Source organism: Leopardus geoffroyi, chromosome C3 (assembly GCF_018350155.1).
Source record: "Leopardus geoffroyi isolate Oge1 chromosome C3, O.geoffroyi_Oge1_pat1.0, whole genome shotgun sequence".
Classification (NCBI taxonomy): Eukaryota; Metazoa; Chordata; class Mammalia; order Carnivora; family Felidae; genus Leopardus; species Leopardus geoffroyi.
The window spans coordinates 44,240,696-44,262,613 of NC_059338.1; the positions used below are offsets into that span (position 1 = coordinate 44,240,696).

At 42.6% G+C, this 21,918-nt stretch overlaps 1 protein-coding gene across 1 annotated transcript in view; it reads left to right on the forward strand.

Moving 5' to 3' along the window:
- The first annotated feature begins 2,248 nt into the window (after window positions 1–2,248).
- The window catches only part of LAMC1 (laminin subunit gamma 1), a 129,261-nt gene continuing 109,591 nt past the window's right edge, over window positions 2,249–21,918 (forward strand). The window contains exon 1 of the mRNA XM_045452623.1: window positions 2,249–3,103. Coding sequence (XP_045308579.1) covers window positions 2,689–3,103 — 415 coding nt within the window. The 5' untranslated portion in view covers window positions 2,249–2,688. The remainder of the gene's footprint in view (window positions 3,104–21,918) is intronic.

The window sequence follows — 21,918 nt, forward strand, 5'->3', positions numbered from 1 at the left end:
CCAGGTGCCCCACTTTCACTATTCTTTTATACCAAGTCTATTTAGTCAACAGTAGAATCTCCAGGTACCAAAAATACTTGTTATCATGAAATAGTTAATTAGCATTTAAATTTTCCAAATTGTTTTAAAAAATTGTTTTAACCTTTGTTTTGTTTGAACTAGGATTCAGACAATGGAGCAAAATGGTTTTGTTGTTGTTGTTGTTGTTGTTTCTTTATCATTAAGCACATGGCCTGGGCCTGGTTACATTTTACCTCTCTTTGAAATAGTTATTTCCTTGAGAGCAATAGAATTTAGAAATTAATTCAAAGTCTCTTCATGTGCTTTACAAATATCAGATGAGGTTCTGGTAATGAAATCATGGGGCAGAAGTAATAGCTTAAAGTTATCCTTGGACATTAGAATCCAAAAGGGAGCCTTGACAAGCAAACACTTATGTTGATTTTGCAACCTTTGGTGTTTCCTTGTCTTTATCTGTTTTGACTTGGTGGAAAACAAAAGGAGACCACCCTTTGGTTTCCCAATATGTAATAGAATATTGAAAATTTCTAATAGCAAATAAATGCATTAATATATTTCCTTAAATATATTTATTAAAAATATCTGTAGCTTTATTTACAACATTATCTTTGCCCTATAAGCCTTTGTTTGTTCTTAATAAAAGACTGAGCGATAGTATCACCCTCTCTAGGTATAAATGAGTATGTTTATTTTGCTTCAACTCAAATATGAAAGGATTAAAAGACTGTTATCGACAGCCCCACAACTTTCTTCTCCTAAAGTGGAGATGCCAAAGGATGAGGGGTGAAGAGACTTTTACCCATGTGTGATCTCTGCCCATGTCGTCAAATAAATGAACAATATAAGTGATCCACGTAACTGCGAAGCAAGCTCAGCATTTTGACAAGTCCTGTAGACCCCACCCCTGACAACCAGACCATTATCCTTAAAGTTCACCTGGAGCTAACACTGACCCCAATTATAGTAACCTAACATTTACTTATTTCCGATCCGCACTATCCCTCTATTAAAAAGAACTACAGGGTCCAAAACCGGGGTATGGGTTTTGTCTGTTTTAGTCGGGTTGGGTTTTTTTTTTTTTCTTTCCTTGGTGGCGGGGTGGGGGGGGCATATATTTATTATTCTTACTTTACTATTAAGATCTGGAAACATTTTAAATAATAATAATAATTAAAAAAACCCTGTCTCATGGAGCATCCGCTACCAGCATGCACTTTGCCTGGGGACTCCAAAGGTTTAAAAACCATCGACCCAGGCCGTCCACTTTTACAGCTCCTTTCCTGGTCCTTGCTTGTCGTATCAGCACTGGGTAAGTGCCCAGGTTCTGGGCTGGGACTAAAACTCATGATCTTCTGGCTCAGGTTCTGTGAACTGAGTCATTCTGGCACGGAGAATATTCCGTGACTCAGCAGGCCCGAAAAGGAGGATGTCAGATCCAGATAATTTCGAGTCTTTTAAAGGCAAGATGGGGAACATAAACAACACAGTGGAAGAATTTCACAGTGGGTCTGCGTACCCAGGGGAAAAATGTCATTCCATTCCCAGCCCTTTCACTTCCTTCTCTGCCCCAGTTAAACGGCGGGTTACACTTTAATTTAGAGGCAGGAAATAGCTTCAAAAAATTCATTTTGAGGCTGCGACCAGGCCCTTTATTCTCCGAGGACCGTGTCAATTCCCTGGGCACCCCCGGGGCCTCTCCTTGGAAAGGGTTGGAGGCGGCCCCGCGCAGCAGGGGGCATTCCCGGGGCGGCCGGCGGGGGCCAGGAGCCCGCGGGCAGTTCCCACCGTCAGGTCCCTCGGGGCCCGGCCCCAGAGTGCGGCCGGCTGGACGCAAGGACGGACACCTGGTGGGGCAGAGCTCCGCGCTGTCGCGGCCCGGGTTGGCGCGGGCCCCAAAGGCCGATTCCGAGTGACCTCACCGACCCACCGTCGCCCCTTTAAGACTCCCTCCGTTGCCCCTTCCCCAACCGGAGTCTTCGGGGACACGGAGCCAGGGGACCCCGGCGCCCAACTCCCACAGGGCGCTGGCTCTCCTTGGCCTCCCCTTCCCTCCCGGCATGCACCGCCCCGCCGCCCCCCCTCCCCCGCTGCCCCCCTCCCGCACTCCCTAGCTCCCCGCCCACCCCTCGCGCCCCTCAAGGCCCCTCCCCCGCGATCGCGCGCCGCGGGCCCGAGCGCGAGATGCCGCCGCCCCCGCCGCCGCCGCGAGTCGCCCGGGCGGACGCTCAGCGCACGGAGCGCGGAGGGCGGGGGAGCAGCTACGGGGGCCGCGGGAGCTGTTGGGAGGAGGCCGGGGCTGGGCTTTCTCCTCCGCCAGACCCCACCCCACCCTGCCGACCCCACCCCCTGCTCCTTCCTCCTCGGGGGCGCGCGCTCGGGCCCGCGCTCGGAAGTCGGGGGTCGGCGCCGAGTGCGGGCAGTGTCCCGGGTGGGTGAGGGAGGCGCGGAGGCGGCGCGCGGGGCAGTGGTCGGCGAGCCGCGCGGTCCTCGCCAGCGGCGCCCACTGGCCCGTCTCTCCGGTACGAGCCGCCGCCACCGCCCGGCGCGCGAGTCCGGCCCCTGGGCCCCGAGGCTCAGCCCGCGGAGCGGCCTCCTGGGGACGCCGCTGGGCGAGAGGAACGCGCCCGCGCCCTTGCGTTCGCCGTGGCCCAGCGCGCGGGCGGCGGGATGAGGGGCGGCGAGCGGGCCGCGCCGGCGCTGCGGCCCCGGGGGCGGCTCTGGCCGGTGTTGGCGGTGCTGGCGGCCGCCGCGGCCGGCTGTGCCCGGGCAGCCATGGACGAGTGCACGGACGAGGGCGGGCGGTCGCAGCGCTGCATGCCCGAGTTCGTCAACGCCGCCTTCAACGTGACCGTGGTGGCCACCAACACGTGCGGGGCTCCGCCCGAGGAGTACTGTGTGCAGACCGGGGTGACCGGGGTCACCAAGTCCTGTCACCTGTGCGACGCCGGGCAGCCCCACTTGCAGCACGGGGCAGCCTTCCTGACCGACTACAACAACCAGGCCGACACCACCTGGTGGCAAAGCCAGACCATGCTGGCCGGGGTGCAGTACCCCAACTCCATCAACCTCACGCTGCACCTGGGTAAGCGGTGACAGCCCTGTTCCTATTACTGCTCGCCAGCAGCGCAGCCGCCCGGTCACCTCCACCCCGTGGCCCAGCCTGCGGGGCTCAGACAGCTGCGGGCTGGCTCTGTGCGTCCCAGCATGGGCCACACGTATTCCCTCCTCCAACTTCTAAACTGGATCTAGCACTTAACATTCCGCGAGGGCCAAGATGCTTCGCTCTAGCATCTCTGTTTGCTTTTCTACTCTTTCGAACTTAACCGGATTCTCGCTCGCTTAGTGATTCGCCGTTTGGGCTGTTTTGTCCCTCTTTTTTTTTGAAGCGTTTATCAGAAAACCCTATTCTCGCTTTTCTCCCTCCTAGCGGGGCCATCACAGCGCATTCTTGGGTCAGAGATAGGAAGGTCACCTTAAGCACTTTTATCTTGTTTAAATGCCCCTCTCCCTGGGTTTGAGCGTGATTGCTGTTTGCTCTATTGAATAAGCTGGAGAGGAAAGGGTCTCTAGTGCAGGGAATTTGAGGGAAGCAAATGTCTTTACTACCGGTATGGCCTACGCGTAATTAAAATATAAATTCACTTTTAAGGTTATTGTTCTTCAGAGTTGTTCAGCTTTAATTAAGGACCACAGAGCTGTGGTACAGAGAAACTGCTAATCCTGGTACAGAGAAAACAAAAGAAAGTGTGCACTCACTGTAATTTCTGGCCACAGTTTGGTCCCTGGGTAAAAAGGCTCTCTTTACTGGATTTCCTTTTACTTTGATTCAAAACAAGTGTAGAAACCTTTTGGAAATCAGGAAAAGGATGTATAGAAAACTGTATTGCTCAGTAGTGGATAAAAATGGACATGTTTATCCTAAGGTATCAAAATCATTTTTGATCCTAATAAGTTTTTCTTCACTGAAATAGAGAAATAAGCAGAATAATTCATTATTGTGTTTAACAGTAAAATATGTGTGAGAAACTGGCACCTGATTTGCAGAGCTTCAGTCCCTATTGCAGTGAAAGAATTGATTTTACTGGCCTCTGGTAGGAGAACATAGGGCCCAAATACTTCTTTTGGTCATGGTTTTGCATTTTTCTTTCCACTGCTCTCTGGCACATTAAACTTTACATAAGTGGCAAGATTCCAGAGGAAGAATATAACTTACAAAAAGTGCTTTGAAAAGTAGTCAAACTACTGTGTGTGGAGTAAGTTTTAGAAAAGGAGTGTTTAGCACTATTTTATTTCTAGACAAGTTACTAGGAAGATGAACTTTGGGAAAATGAGTTCATAAAGTGAAACTCTGAGGCACCTGTTTTCAGAGATGGAAGAAGCAAACTGTGCTTCAGTGTTTTAAAGGTATTGGAAATGCATAGAACCAGCAGCGTCTTGGAACAGGTGCCTTTCCAGGACACAGCAAGAGCCCTAGGAACTTCTAAAACTTTGTGGGGATGCTGACTCTTTAGACAGCTATATTCTCTTATGTACTGTATATTTTTAAGCAAATGTAATTTGACCAAAATTATTTTTATTATTTTTAAGTTTATTTATTTTGAGGGGGGGAGGAGGGGCACAGAGAGGGAGAGAAAGAAGAAAGAATCCCAATCAGGCTGACAGCACGGAGCCTGATGCGAGGCTCATACCCCAGAACCATGAGATCATGACCTGAGCCAAAAGCAAGAGTTGGACACTTAACTGACTGACTGAGCCCCCCAGGTGCCCCTGTATCCAAATTATTTTTGTTGAAATTTTAACTTATTAAAATTTCTGTGTTGTATTTTGAATGCCTACAAAGTCTTATTTAACTATTTTTAAATAGTATAATTTCAAAGCAAAAGCATTTGCTTGATGTTTCAAAGTGCCTGAGATTCAATTGAAAATTTCTGAATAAGAATCTGTTATGTAGGTTAAAGTTGGGCTGTCAGTCTTGGCTTTCTGAGTTTTCTGCTGTGGGTACTATGTAGCACAAGGTTATTTCAGGTGATTGCAGAGGTGGGTAAATTACCCAAAGATTACTTCTTTGTTACAAAGGTAACTGGTGGGTAGGACAGTAACAGTAGGTTGTTACTGTTGGGGAGCAGATATATTAATTTTGAGTCATGGTGATTCAAAGGTCAAAAGAAATCTTAGAGGTCACCTAGTTAGGACTCTTACATGACTTTGTACTCTAAAAATGTTTTATGCTTGGACTTGTTTTTGCCGAAAAAGTCTTCAGCTTTTGGTAATAATTCGTGGTAAGTGAAGGTCATAAAACCAAGGGTTCAAATAAAGTTATTTAAAATACTTTCCATATGAATAGTGCGATTAACTGTAAAAACATTTACTTGAAACTTTTTAGGTAGACAATTTCTAAAAATTTGAGTAGAACTTATTGTACTTTTTCTTGGATCAGAAATGATGTCCTGGAGGAAATTGTGTGTGATGGAAAAGGTGGAAAAGAAGGGAGACTTGTGTAGTGGGGTTGATGTCTCAATCTCTCTCTCTCTCTTTCTCTCTCTTTCTCCTCCCTGCCCCCCAGCCCGTCCCCTTTTCCCTGCTCCTTTTTTAATGACAAGGATATATGTACACATGCAGGTTATGGTCTATAATTTATAGAAGGGGCTTTATGTATCATTGTGTGTTTTCATGGTCAGCATATTCAGTCCCTAACTTTAGTTACTCCATGGGCTCTAGCTAGCTGTTTCCCATGAATTCAAGTACCATGACTGTTTGTGCATCTATTAAATCTCCCATCCAGTTCAAATTTCACATACCCTTAAGCAAGTGATGCATATTGTGCTTTGCCTTTACAGAGCCTGTGAAACTCGAAGTGAGCAGGGTGAAAGATGCAGGGCTAGCCAGCACTTTGCTCTCTTCCTTTTTGATGTTGAACTTAAACACAGTAAACTTTAAAATAAGCAGAGTCAGATTGCACTTAAGTCGTTATGAGAAACATACATGTTTTGGCATTAATCATAAGTCATTTTTTTTCTTGTAAAAATAAAACATGACATGGTGAATTGAAACAGTTAAGGATAATGACTAGTGAGTCTCTTCCTCTTCAACTGCTAAGTTGTAGGAGACCACCAGTCAGTTTCTCATGTAGCCTTCCAGAAACTTTTCATGCATACACATGTATCTGTAAAATTATATGTTATCCTTTTAACTGCTACCATTGTGTGTGTGTGTGTGTGGGGGGGGGTAAGGCATATTCTAACTGATAGCAAGGACCAATTAGATCAGTGTACCATTATCAACACTAGTACAAAAGCCAGGAAAATCAGTGTTGATTCTGAAAGCAGCCATGTCTTAAGCACCATATACAGTAATCCAGGGTGCAAAGTGTCCTCAGATATAATCACATAAAGTTGCTGTGGGAACAAGAATTGCATTTTCTGCCTGTTGTGGAGAGAAAGCTCAGCCAGGCACCCTTTTCTAAAAAGAATTCTTATTTTGCATTCAACTTCTGGATCTTCTTTCCTAACTTTCTGTATGGGTTATTTGACTGCTACTCAAAAGTTTTGCTTTTGTGTTTTATAAGTTATAGTAAGTTTTATTAGTATCAGTGGGATAATCGATAGTAAGATTGTAGCTGAGGATTTGCCTTATATTAAACAGCCTTTTTAATTAACTTGATAGTCATTGCGGATGGAAACTTGGCAGGCTGGGTCTTAATTTCGGAGGAAGGTAGCTTTCCCCCTTTCTGAAAACAATTAGATTAAGGAAGAGAGTGCCTATAAACCAACTCAATCAAAGTTTATAGAACTCCTAAAATTTACACCAAGACCAGATTTGTTTCCAACCTCCTCTAAGCTTTAGGACCAAACAGTGATTAAATGATACTTTTTAGCTAATATTTAGCTAAATATTAGCTATGTGTCTATGTGTGTCTATGTCAGAATAATTGATATATAAGGATATTACATTTTATTCTGTTTCATTCTTTCAGTGTACATTTAAAATTAAACAGCTGTTTTTGTTTTTGTTTTTGTTTTTTCCCCCCCCCAGGACAGTCTTTGCCAGGTAGGTTCTAACTGTGTCAGGGAATAGTTCACTCTGGTGACTTCACTGTGGTATTTGCGTACCCTGAGGGGACACTATTTTAGTTTGTCTCACAAAGGCCTGATTTACATTTTGCAGGTTTCAACTTGACAAGTTAGGGAGCTCTTCTTTAATGGCCAGTGGTTGTTGAACACGGTTTTATAAAGTTGCTGTTGGCTCTTTTCCTTTTCTACAATTCACTGCTTTTTCTGTGTATAATCTTCTCCAGGTTTCTAAAGCATTCAGAGAAACCATTTACACTTTAGGAGAGAAGTTGGAACTATAAGCACCCCCCCCCCCCCATTATTTTGTGTTTGATCACATTTGTGGGAGGGTTGGTTTGACTATTTCAATTCTAAATCCTTTTAGGAAGTTGGATATGCCTTCTGCTATGTGCTCCCCCCCCCCCCCCCCGTGCATATGTTCTCATGTTACTGCCAAATAGTCTGCAAACATTTTTTAAATACCTACTAAATACATAGCATAGTACCTGATAGAAAAGGTGTATAAGATTGAAGGTCCCATTTTTCAGAAGTTTACACTCTATTAGATGGAATTTTTGCATTCTGTTGTAATGACAATAGTAAGTCAAGAGTGCCTTTATAATAGTTTACAGTTTATGAAACCTCCAGTTTATTTTGTCATTGATTAGATTTCCACAACTCAGTGAGGGCAAAGATGAGGATTCTGAGGTTATGATTTGCCAAAAGTCATGGTGGAGGGGTAGGTTTTTGACTCTTTAGTCTAATGCACTAGGCCCTGTAGCTCTTAGCTTCTCTAACAGATCTCTCCAAAGAAGGACTACTTTATTCCAGGCCAGCTTTAAAATACAAGTTCATGTACACAGTGATTCAGAAATACCAGACTCCTTTGGTTTTCCTCCTTTTCACTCTATTCTTTTTCACTTATATTTTTGGATTCTACCCCCCCCCCCCGCCTTTTTTTTCCCCATGCGACTCACTCTCCTTGAGTGAATTCCTCTTAATCTCAAGGCTTTCTTTACTGTTTGCAAATACCAATTCTAAACTTGTATCTCTAGCCCAGCTCTTTCTCCAGTCCTGAAGACTTGTTGGACATGGTCAGTTTGGGATGTCCAGAGACCATGTCCAAAACTACATTCATTCCTCATTGTGTTACCCAACTCAAAGTTGGATCTCAATGAACACACTACTGTTTAACCCTGAGGCTCTTGACCCAGTCTTTTGCCAAGTCTCCCATAAAAGATAACCAGGCTTGATAGGCTTTCATCAGTAAAATTACTTCGTTTGAAGAGCAGATAGGATCCACTGCTGGAGGCAGGTCAGTTCTGGGCAACTATAACCCCACCCCTTTCTTTCCCACCCATCCTTACTATAATCTGTCCAAGATTGTGCTCTTACCTCCTATATCCAGCCACTGTGTCTCTTGACTCCTCACCTTTATCTCTACCTTATTGTAGCTTTCCATTGAATTTCACCTGGATTACTCCAGTAGCTTTCTAACTAATTGGTGGTCTGTCTGCCCATTTTGCCTCTTCTATTCAGACAGCCACACTTTGGACTGGGTGATGGTTCTGAAATGCAAATCTGATGATGTCATTTCCCAGCTAAAATTCTTCAGTGGTTCCTCAAACTTTTAGGAGAAAGTCCGGACTCCTTGGCATAGCATACAAGATACTTTAGGATCTGGGCTGTTTTTTTTAACCTCTAGGCTTATGTTTTGTCATTTACATGCTTTGGTTTGGAACTCCTCTGCTAGGTATCACCACCTACAGGAATTCTTCCCTAGTTTCTCTGTCTTTTTACCCTTTCCCTCCTTCTCTCAGGCAAGGATTAGGTGTGGTGCTCACACCACCCTGTGGTATCTACTGTAGCACTTATCACGTGGTATTATATGTTTCTTGATTTGCCTGTTACCACTTCTTGACCATGAAGTCTTTGAAGGCAGGGTCAGGGACTTAGTCTTTTAATTCATTTCAGTGTAACTAACATTTGTTAATTGCTTGTCATTCCTCAGTACCATACAAATTTCTGGATGTACAGTGATTCATAGGACATTGCCCTGACCTCATGGAACTTGTAGCTCGGATGTGGAGACCTGTATCTCTAGACTGGGATATTGGCAAATTATAGCATTCTGGCCAAATCCAGCCCAGGATTGCCTCCTGTCTTTGTAGGTACCAGGCAAATGTTTTTACATTTTTTCATTCAAAAATCAAAAGAAGAATGAAATTTTGTGACATGTAAAAATCATGAAATTCAAATTTTGGTATCTATAAAGTTCTGTTGGAACACAGTGAATTTCATTTCTTTTTAAATGTTTTATTTATTTTTGAGAAAGTGCAAGTTGGGGAGGGGTAGAGAGAGGGGGGACAGAGGATCCAAAACAGGCTCTGCGCTGAGAGCGGTGAGCCTGATGTGAGGCTCAAACATCAAGATCATGACCTGAGCTGAAGTTGGACACTCAACTGATTGAGCCATCCAGGTCCCCCAGTGAATTCATTTATTAACCTATTGTCTATGCCTGCTTTTATGCTGTAAAGGCAGAGTTGAGTAATTGCAGCAGATACTGTATGTCTAGTCCCTCAAAATCTAAAATATTTCCTATGTGGGCCTCTACAGCACACGTTTTGTGACTTCTGCCCTAGATCTATGCATTCTGTGTTTAATAATAAGTTCTAAGCAAAAAGGTGCATGCACAGAGAGCATTCACTTACCATTTTGATGGAGGCTGGAATTTTTGTATCTCCAGTGCTTAGCAACATGCCTGGTGTAGTGTTCTGTAAATGTATGTAAGTTAGTGAATAAATGAATGTCTGAATTATAAGAAGTCCCAAAACACTGTACATTAATTTAAATTCTTCTCAGCAATATGTTGGAGTTTGTGTGTATTTTTATTAGGGTCATCTATTTTCTTGAGATGTATGCCACTATAATAGCTAATATTAAATGTGGTACATGGTTCTTTTATTTCTATAGCTTTACAAGATGTACAAAGTTAGGTGTGGAACTAACAAGGAGTTGAAAGATCTAGGATTGTCTTGTTTTCAGTAAAAATTAGACTTTTATATGATTTGAAATCATCTAGATAAATAGGTGTATACTTATATGAATATGCTATCTTTTCAGATTTGAATCTTACATGTGAATATATATTTCTGAAATTTTAACATTAATATTGTGTTTTCTTTAGAAATGGTCCTACACATTTTACTTTAAAACATGTACTCACATGTCTATTGTTAAGATACCTTAAAGAGTTGGGGCGACTGGGTGGCTCATTCGGTTAAGCGTCCGACTTCGGCTCGGGTCATGATCTCGTCCATGAGTTTGAGCCCCGCATTGGGCTCTGTGCTGACAGCTCGGAGCCTGGAGCCTGTTTCAGATTCTGTGTCTCCCTCTCTCTGACCCTCCCCCGTTCATGCTCTGTCTCTCTGTGTCTCAAAAATAAACGTTAAAAAAAAAGATATCGTAAAGGGCAGTTGTGGGGAAAAGTTACAATGAAATATCTTGTTTACTTGTTGTGTATGGCATCATTTTTAGTTTCTCTAATTCATTGGGGTACAGTTGGAGGACAGACATCCTGAAATGCCTGCAGGAAAGTGAAGAACCACGTTATAGTCGTTGGGCAGATGAACATGGTCACTTGTCTGGAGTTAACAAGCGCAGACCCAGCAGATGCTTCTCTACTGGCTCCTGGTCTCCAGCTGTACTTAGTTGACAGCTCTGCCGCTGTTCTGTTTGAGTTTCAGAGAAAAGTGTCAGAGCTTAGAGCAGAGCTGTCTGTTTGTTTTTACTGTTCAAAATTCCCGAGAAGATTTTTAGCTTAAGGACTTTCTTCCCCTTGCTGCTCTCATGATTCTCTCCTTGCCTGAGTATTTTGTGAATTTGACTCTGATATGCCTTGTTGATGGTCGGTTTTTGTTGAATCTAATGGGGGTCCTCTGTGCCCTGGATTTTAATGTCTGTGTCTTTCCCAGGTTAGGAAAGTTTTCCGCTATGATTTGCTCACATAACCCTTCCACCCCTATTTCTCTCCGTTCCTTTTCTGGGACCTCTATGATTCTGATGTTGTTCCTTTTTAATGAGTCACTGATTTCTCTAATTCTTTAAAAAAAAATTTTTTTTTAACGTTTATTTATTTTTGAGACAGAGAGAGACAGAGCATGAACGGGGGAGGGGCAGAGAGAGAGGGAGACACAGAATCTGAAACAGGCTCCAGGCTCTGAGCTGTCAGCACAGACCCCGACGCGGGGCTCAAACTCACGGACTGCGAGATCATGACCTGAGCCGAAGTTGGACGCTTAACCGACCGAGCCACCCAGGCACCCCTGATTTCTCTAATTGTTAAATCGTGCTCTTTTGCCTTAGTCTCCCTCTTTTTTTTTTTTTTTTTGCTTCATTATTCTCCATAAGTTTGTCCTCTGTATTGCTGATTCTGTTTTGCCTCATCCATCCTTGCCGCCGCAGCGTCCACCCGTGACTGCAGCTCAGTTATAGCATTTTTTATTTCGTCCTGACTAGTTTTTACTTCTTTTATCTCCTCAGAAAGGGATTCTAATCTATTTTCGACTCCAGCTAGTATTCTTATTATCGTGATTCTAAATTCTGGTTTAGACATCTTGCTTGTATGTGTGTTGGTTAAATCCCTGGCTGTCATTTCTTCCTGCTCTTTCTTTTGGGGTGAATTCCTGTTGAATTCTGTGGTTGTGAAGATTGTTGTGTTAATCCTCAGATCAGTTTTCTAGGTGTGCAGGATGGTTTGGCGTTGGTCTGGCTGTATTTCCTGGACACAAGACACACACAAAACTTCCATGCTGTTCTGCCATCTTGGCTTCCTCCCCCCACCCCTCCCCAGAAGATTTTTAAAGCTAAGGGATTAATCTGTCCCTTCTCTTAAATTGTCGGTTTCCAAGGGTAAAGTTCCAAGATGACTGTGTGCTGGTTCTGTCACCGTGCCTAAGCTGCTTGTTCTTAGATTTGTCAGAGGGCCTTGCTAGGGTCTGCAAGCATCTCCTTTCTTGTAAAATGATAAAGTTAGATGTTTGTACGTTAGGTGTTGTGCAATAAAATTGATAGCTTACTAAAAGGGGTTACCAGAAAACTCATTTATAGAAATGTCTCTGGGGTTTTAGAGTATTGTGCCAGACTTTGGAGACACTAATTAAGTACATCTGCTTTTCTTTCCATGGGCTCTTCCAGGGGGCCATCCTAAAATAACCAGGCCCAGTCAGCCTGGTGCCCTATGAAGCTACATATTCATGAATTAAAATAAAGCAGACTTATCTCTTTCTTAGACAATGGGGCTCTCAGATCTCTTGTGGGAGGAGAACCTTGTGGCAAGGCTGGGAGATGAATTAGGGGATTTACATGATTTCTTCTAAAACTTTAGGAGTTCTATTCCCTGGGCTCCCTTCTTTTACTCTGTTCCCAACTGTGTGGCTGCTTCCTGTTACACTGAAGGAAACATTGAATTTTTGTTAATACCGCCTTCTTTGGATTTTTGTTATTTTATCTTTTTGTTTTGAAAGTTCTTGGAAATATTAATCCAGAATCAGTCTCCTTCACATTAAAAAAAAAAAAAAAATTCTTGAGATAGAGTATACAAATGGTCTCATATAGAGTTCGAGATTCCATAAATTTTGTTTTGGGATAATAAACCACAGAGTGTGTGGAGGTTTCTGTTAACCAAAGTGATTGTGCACGACAGTGACCACAGGGGAGCCTGTCCGTGTTTTCAGGGATGTGGTTAATGACCAGTCCTTTTCCTCCTTTATAGTTCTGACTTTATGTTCTGTATCTTGCATTGGGTGGAGGTTACATAGGTGTAGAATACATATGTGCAAATCCAGAGCCATGCATTTGATATTTGTGCACTTTATTGTGTGAAATTATCCCTCAGACTAAAAAAAAGTTAAACTTTCCAGTCAGTTGTACAAAATAAAATACAGATGGTTTTGTTTGTTTCTGATATGATTTTGGCTTCAAATAGTAGAGCACAGAATCTGAGGCTTAATCATCTAAGATCTGTTTCTCTTACTGTCTTTCTGTTCTCTACCAGCAGTTGTTGGCCTTGGTAGGTGTTAACAGATACTTGTTGGGTGAGTGGATAGATGGTTTTAATTGAGGTGGCTGCGGAATGCTTTCCGGAAAGCATTCAGGTGAGCTTCATGGAAGGTCTCAGGACGCGGAGTGTGGGGAAGGGTGCAGAAGAGCTGTCTTTGCTCCTCTCACATACGTTTAAGCAGGTAGTGGTTTTGGGTGATGCTTTTGTGGCTTGAAGTGGTAAAATCAGAAGTTTGTGGCTTTTGCTTGCAGGCTTAGAGATTCCTCTAAGAATGTCTGCATGGCTTGTGCTTCGGTTACAATGTCTGGTTTTTATAGAACTTACTATTTAATTTCTGTGGGGGAAATCTAAATGTTCCATAAATTACTTACAACGAAATGTAAAGACCCCATCTTCTTTCCTTTGACATGTTTTGAGTAGTGGCTTCCTCTCATTGAGCCTTTTATTTTATTTTTTTTAAGTTTATTTATTTATTTGAGAGAGAGGGGCAGAGAGAGAGGGAGAGAGAGAATCCCAAGCAGACTCTGCACTGTCAGTGCAGAGCCTGATGTGGGGCTCAAACTCACGAGCGGCAAAATTATGACCTGAGCCCAAGTTGGACACTTAACTGACTAAGCCACCCAGCCGCCCCCTCTCACTGAGTCTTTTAGAATAAGTCCGAAGCTTGAATTGTGTGGCTTTTTTTAGAGATTTATGAAGTTTTGTGAAGTATTTCCAACTAAGTGAAAAGAGCTAGCTACTCAAATTGGGATGAACTTAGTAGATTGTAATTCTAATTAGAGGACAGAGGTCCACAGTAAATAAGGTGACCCCGGTGAGAAAATTCTTCATTTATGGCTGTTGTAATATGGGATGTGTGGGTAACAATAGATGTTGACACATGTTATCTTCAGGTAATTTGTAATGTGTTTGAGGAGAGGAGACAAAGACATTCACGCCCAGGAAATCAATGGGGGAATATAAGCATAGTAAAAATAATTCAGTTGAAAGTTTTTCACATGAAGGAATACTTGCAGAGCACTTTGAAGAGTGTAGATTGAAGTTAGCCGGGAAGAGCTTCTTGGGTCTTGGAGAAAAGTAGTGGATGGGAATTGGAGGGCTTTCCAGGAAGGGTGAGTTGTTTAAATAAAGATCTAAAAGTAAGCAGATAATGGTGAAGGAATTATGTGCTTTTCATGGAGTAGTGGAGACATGTATGATGGGTTTTGAGGAGACAAGGATCCTGAAAACTGGATGACAAAAGAAAGCAAGTTACCTTTCATTGAGTGCTCCCTCATACCTTTTTGAATACTCAAAATAATTGAGAACAGTTGTTACCCTCTATGGAATAATCACATAAGATGACTAGTGACTTCTCTGAGGTCACTAGTGACATGCTGAGTTTAGGTTGGGATCTAGACTTGTGGTGGATAGGTTATGCTCTTACTGTTCTACCATGTTAGACCCGATGAGTGATAGAGAACTAAAGACAGACCTTTAACTGGGAGTGAAATGAGAGTATACCAAACCAAAGGTTTCCCTGAGAGGCCTCTGCTTGAGGAGCTGTTTGTTTGGGTGGCTACTTTTATTTTGTATTTATTTATCCTAAACATTTGTTTATTTTTGAGAAGGAGAGAGCACGAGGGGGGAAGGGGCATAGAAAGGGGGGGACAGAGGATCCAAAGCAGGCTCTGCACTGATAGCAGTGAGCCTGACATGGGGCTCAAACTCACAAACTGTGAGATCATGACCTGAGCCGAAGTTGACGCTCAACCAACAGCCACCCAGGTGCCCCTGGATGGCTGCTTTTAAAAAGGGCTTTGCACTTGTTTGTAAAGAACAGGGCATTATTGGCAATGGAAGAATTTTAGGTTTGGGGTACTTACACTAGCTTTATAATTTAGCTGTTAATGCTTCTAGGAATTTCTAAGGAATTTATTGAATTTCGGAATGAGATCCTGGGTTTTGTCAGTGTGTACTGATAGGAAAAGTGTACCACATACTCCATTTCTTGAAGGGTGGTCAGGGGAGTGCCACCTTATCTCCTTTCTGCCTTATCCACGACTCTTCTGGTTGTTGAGAACTGCCGAGTTTAGTTCGGTTGCTTACTTTATCTGACATCCTTCAAGATAAGACTGCTAGGTCCATCTCCAGGTTTGATTTCATTTCCATTCTGCTGCAAGCACATTCTAACTTTTACATGGTAACTTTTTTGTTGTTCAAGTTTGATAACGAAATAGGTATAACTAATCTTTTACTGGTTGATTGATACGTGACTAGTATGATCCTAGGAGATTTCTCTGCCAGTGTTTTCATCATTCAGGTTTAGAAAGTGATGCCCTTCACCTTGATTTTTTGTATGTGGTAATTTGTAAATCTGTAACTGTCTATTGAATCCATCTATCTTATCTGTGTATCTATCCTTTATTCAATTTATATCTCCTTAGTTTCTCCAGAGCATGCTGAGCTAAGGTTCAATCAGGGGATTCTTAGAAATGCTAATTAATTAATTAAATAAAACTGAAGAAGAGGTCATAGTTCCCACTTAGATTTTGTACTTTGTGCCTCTCTCCCACTACATACTATCTCCATTTCTTGAACTCAAGATTCTAGGATTGGTTTTTCTTTACAGATGTGAGTTGGCTGATTGCATTTTAGTATTACTGAATCATAGTCTTACCTTTTCTGCTTTTTTACTGACTTGCTCAGTACACACTGTATTTCTGTGATACATGTGGTTACATCATCATATCCTAGTGATTAATGATTTTTAAAGGTGCATGCCCCTTTCTTATGGGAGGTTGGATGGGAGGGCACCCATTGCTACATTTGAGGGCTGAGTGTTGGGCTTAAAATGCACCCACGCCCCTTTCTGCCGGTTGGCAAAATACAGAAGCATAAGTATTTTCTCAAAGCTTTTCCATCCCTTTTCTTCAAAGAGAATGAAAGGATCCTATTCCCAAGAGAAGAACTTCACAGTTTTTGAAGAGGGGGTAGTGATATCTTGATGAAAATGAATTGAACCACTTTTATTGGGCTTTCTATTCATTAGCGGAATTAGGAAGTGATATTTCTGTGTTCTGGCAGCACAAATACTGATTAGAGGGAAGAGTGGTCTGTGCAGATGTTCTCAAGATCTGAGATCGTCTTATTATCAAAAACTGTTAAGGAATAAAGAGTAATTTGGCAATGTAAGATGACTGGATCTAGATCTGGATTTTTTTTTTTTTTTTTCTCATTTTTTTTTTTTTTAATTTTTTTTTTTTTTCAACGTTTATTTATTTTTGGGACAGAGAGAGACAGAGCATGAACGGGGGGAGGGGCAGAGAGAGAGGGAGACACAGAATCGGAAACAGGCTCCAGGCTCTGAGCCATCAGCCCAGAGCCTGACGCGGGGCTCGAACTCACGGACCGCGAGATCGTGACCTGGCTGAAGTCGGACGCTTAACCGACTGCGCCACCCAGGCGCCCCTAGATCTGGATTTTTATGTTAGGGTGTAATTGCCTTGGTTTAGCAGTTTATCTGTCCACCTGTACGTCAATGCCGTGGCCCCTCCCCCAGTGGCTCCTGCTTGTGATGGACCTTATTCTCATAGGACTGCTGACCTCTGTTGTTTTGGTGTCACTGAGTTTTTAGATTGTTGTTTTTTTAATGCCAAATCTGGACCTGGTAAAGATGAGTATCCTGAAAGGGCATTGGTGGGGGGAGTGAGCTGGAGGAAGCAGGGGGAGTGGGGAGTTGGAAACCAAAAGAGCAATTGTGTAGTTTAATTGCTTTGGTCATATGATTGCCTTTCATGGGAAAAGGGACATGTTCTGCACGGTTGAGTGTCTAGGATTAACTTTTAGAGTGTCTCTACATAGTTTTGAATTTTTAGTGAATATTTTAGATAAAGTCTGTTGAAGACCAAATTCGTAGATCTCTACTGTAGATTTTGAAAGTTTCTGGGAACATCTGTAATACAGCTGTAATAAAATGTGTTTACTTTATCAGGATTGCTTTAGAGGCTCAAGCTGGTTTGTTTACTGCTGTTTTCAGCATTTTTGCCACATGCCAAGAAATAAGTTAGCATCAACTCCTGGAGGAATTTGGGGTCATTCAGTTTTATGACCATTCTAATAAAGTTTTGGTTTTAAACTTATGTCCACTTTAAAGCTCTTATATCCTGGCACAAGATCTGGATGGTGCATTCAGAGTACCAAAAGATGGACCGAGTCTGGAAATTGACATACTTTCCAGATGTTTAGAGAATGTAGTCATGTTTTCTGTGTTGCTTTTTTTTTTTTTTTTTTTAATGTTTGTTTATTTTTGAGAGAGCATGAGAGCAGGGTAGGGACAGAGACAGAGGGAGACCGAGGATCTGAAGTGGGCTCTGCGCTGACAGCAGAGAGCCCGATGTGGGACTCGAACTCACAAAATATGAGATCATGACCTGAGCCAAAATCGGATGCTCAACTGACTGAGCCACATAGGTTCCCCTTCTGTGCTGCTTTTTGTGTTTTCCTATGTGTACCTGTATCTGTGCTTTCCTGTGTTTTTATAGGAAAGCCCCTTGGGGAAGGGGGAATCTGCTCGTTGGTTTGAGAATAAAATAGGTATTAATTTTTTTTCATGAAATATTTTGAGTTGGAATTGCCATTTCTGTGAGAGAAAGGAGAGGCAACTTTGTTCCCATGAGGGAGATTGTTGGGAAGGGTGGTGGTGGGGTGAGACTCTGGAAGTAGTAACTGAAAGCAGACTTATTCACATCTCTAGTGATTTTAAATTATGAAACGGGTCACTAATGTTCTGAATCAGCAGCCTTTTAACCATGCCTGACTAAATAGACCTTGTTTTTGAAATTCACAGCAGTGCCTAGATCCCTGCTGTCTTTTTGTCCATCCTGCTAACACACAGCTGTTTTTGTTCATACATCATTTTGTGTTCAACTGCCTGGTTACTTCCTCAGGTCCCTTTTATGGTGAATAATGAACACATGGGAGTTTGAACACCCAAGTGTGTGGTTATTCAAACAGGAAGTCTCAAGGAAGCACAGTAACCTTGTCAGAGGAACAAAAGATGGAACTGGAAAGGCCATTGATGATTCCAGGCTTAAAACATCTGCCAGGAAACATCTGACAGTTTCTAAGATACACACTGCACCCTCCAAATGGGATGGTTTATTTGGAACTTGTTCCATTTGTTTTAAATGCTTGGAGTATTAAGCCCTAATCTAGAAATGGAGGTGAAAAAGAAGTAACATGGCATTGGCATTAAAGACAGGAAGGTGGCTCTGCCTGTGGGGATGACCGAGGGTCCTTGGGAAGAAGGCGCAACAACTCATCTTTACCGGAAGGAGCAATGGGCTGCACCCAGAAACGGTAGATGGGACCTGACGGGGGCTGCCAGAGCTAATGGGGTTGGGTTAAAAAATGATTTTGTGCCAAGCCTTTGATTACTGAGCACAGGAGGAGCATGAGATAAAGAAGAATGTGGGTTCTGCATGAAGAGCGTGTAGTCTAGTGGGAGAGCAAGAATGTGTATATCAACAAATACACTCTGAGAAAAAAAAAAGTGCCATACGAAGAAAAGGGAAAAAAAAAAAAAATCCCGTGGGACTGCAAACGGAATCTGATTATAGCTGATCAGGGTAAGTGACTTCCCAGAGCATTTATCCAGTGACCTTTCTGATTCCTCCCAACCTTTGAAATTCCTTGATTATGTGATAGAGGACTTAGAATGAGTCAAGTAAATCCTGGTTTTAGATTAAAAAGTGAAAATTAAATCTGAAAGTTAAAGAAGGGGGAACTCTGGGTTGACAGCAGTTCACCTTAGGCAAGTTGGGTGATGTGGCAGCTGAAGAAAATTTGTTTTGGGCTTAATTAGAGGAAGCAATAGTAGTATTCAAGGGATACAGGTTCTGTTCTCTGTGTGACTGAAACTCTGCCCTTGGTTCCAGCCACAGTCAATGTATCCACACAGCATGGGCGCTACATCTTTTCTTGATGCCATCTTTTTTTTTTTGGCTACCTTCTAATTGTCCTTTAGAACTTATGGCACATTACAACTTCAGGAAGATTGTACTGGTTTCTAATTCCTCCTGCCCCTCCACAGCACATGCATTATGTTGTTAGATCCATACATTTCTAGAAATCCGTGAACATTGTGCATGCCCGTGATGTAAGAGGTACCATACTGTTTTCTGTTTCCCCTATTTGAGTTCATTGAGGACAAGACTCATCTATTGATTACTTTTTTATATAAATTTTTAACAGTTTATTTGAGAGAGGGAGAGAGAGAGAGGGAGCATGCACAAGTGGGGGAAGGGCAGGAGAGAGGGAGAAAGAGAGAGAATCCTACTATTAGTGCAGAGCCTGACACAGGGCTCAAACTCACGAACCATGAGATCATGACCTGAGCTGAAAATAAGAGTTGGATGCTTAACCTACTGAGCCACCCAGGCGCCCCTCATTTATTGATTTCTTAATTCATTCACCTAACAAATATTTATCGAGTGCCTGTTGTGTAAAAGGCACCACAAAGTGCTGGAGACAGGGCAGAGAAGGTGACGTAGATCTTACTTTCTGGGTGAAAAGTCAGAGGACCTGACTTGAGGGTTTCACTGGCTTTCTTTTTTCCATTGACTTTTACATCCGTAGTCTATAATATAGTAGTTTTCTTATAGTAGTAGATGGCTCAAAAGTTTGCCGAATGCATGAATTCCTATTTCTATGAGGGTATGGCCACAAGATGCAGATGAAGGTGAGAAAGGGCAGTTTTTTTCAGATTATCCCAAGATGGAGTTTGCCTTTCATATAGGGTTCTTGAAAATGGACAGGTAGAATGGGATGGCTAGTATATGGTGTAGCTTCCTCATCAGCATTGTTAGGTAGAGACTAAGGCCTAGTAGCAAAGAGCCCCAACAATAAAGTAGGTTTAAAAAGATTGAAGTTTTGTTTCTCTCTCACGTGGTAGTCCTGAGGTAAGTGGGCCGCAGGATGGCTGTGATCCCACAGACATCCTGGGACCCAGGGTCCTTTCATCTTCATGACCTGCCATCTCTTAGGGTGTTGTCCTTGTGTGTGTGGTGTGGTTGAAGTTGGGTGATGGGCATCTCTGTGTTCCAGATGGGAGGATTCTGCGGAAGAGCAAATGCCTAATTCTTAAGACCGAGACCCGAAAGTGGCATACATCGTTGTATCATCTGTCATTGGAGGGCATTTAGTTACCTGGCCACCTCATACACACAGTGGAGGCTGGAAAATGTAGTCCAGTTGGGCAGCCTCATACCCCACCATAGGTCTGTGATGGTGACCGAGAGGGAGAACTGATTTTTGCTTATGGTTTTGGTATCTGCCACACTTGTACTCGGGCGTTGTACTTGCCAGCTCCAGTACTGCAGCCTCCTTTCTCTCTCAAATTTTGGTCTCCCTGAAGCACCTTGTTCAGAGGGTCTAGAAAAACTGGCAGATGCGCCCTTTGTGGACCCTCATATTCTAGGTCTTCAGGAGAAGACCTGAGAATAAAGGAGGTGCACACTCATTCTGCTCTTCTCAGTATGCAGCTTTCATACCCCACATTTGCAGAATTCATTTTCTGCTGAGTCATCACCAGTTTCCATTCTCATGGTCCCCTCTTGGCACTGAGATCTTACCGTGTTGGTGTTGAGTTTACCTAAACTGGTGGGCTCTGTATCAGATCCATCTTGGAGGTGCATGTCCCATGCAGGATCCTTAAGTCTTGATTTACTTGGCAGTGCTGAGCATGTATGTTTACACTCAGCTGTGAAGGGTGAATCAAAGCTGTTTTAAAATCCAGATGTGTTTTAGGTATGAGAATTCCAGAAGTGCTAAAACTGTGCCTATTGTTTGTACCTCTCGTTGGTCAATTGAACATTGTTTTTTTTGTGGAATCCTTTTAAGTATATTTATCTTTTTCTTCAGTATGTCTTCATTGAGGGCAGGAACTGTGTTTTAACCATTAATTAGGTCAGCAACTTAGAGCTAGGTGCTGGACTTAGGGGAATCATAGCAAATTAGTCAAATGAGTGTTTCTACGTGGAATGTACTCACATTTTAGGCTGATTAAAGACCATAATGGCCTCACACTAGTTCAGTTTGTGTTTTGTTGTCAGATGGTACAAAAATGCTCTTATGTTAGGCTTTTTTTTTTAAGTTTTTAATTTATTATTTATTTTTGAGAAAGAGTGAGTGTGAGCAGGGGAGGGAGGGAGAGAGAGAGAGAGAGAGAGAGAGAGAGAGAGAGAATCTCAAGCAGGCTCTGTGCTGTCAGCGCAGAGCCCAACGTGCAGCTCAGACTTAGGAAACTGTGACATCATGACCTGAGCCAAAATCAAGACACTTACCCGACTGAGCCACCCAGGTGGCCCTGCTGTTAGGATTTTTGAATGTAGAGTCACAGAGATGAAGGATTGTGGACTTGCATCACATTTGATTATATAAAGTATACTACTTTTTATAGATAATGATAAGATTACTAAAGACTAAAAATTTGGCACATAGTTGGCATTTGATAAATTTGTTATTTAAGTAAGTGAATAAGGTCCATTTAATAGAACTTTTATTTCCTTAGAAGGATGAATTTTAACAGGTTTATTCTAAGTTAATTTGAGTGGAGGGGTTATTAAATTATGGTAAGAATATTTAGAAGTACAACTATGGTATTACATAAATATTTTTAAAAAGTAGTAGTGGGTGGTTGAATTCTAACAAAAAAAATTACCTATTTTAAGAGAAAAGTATTTCTTTTCTCTATGGGTGTTAGTTCATTTTTTATTTTTGATTGTTTTGTGTAAAAATGCAGTTTCA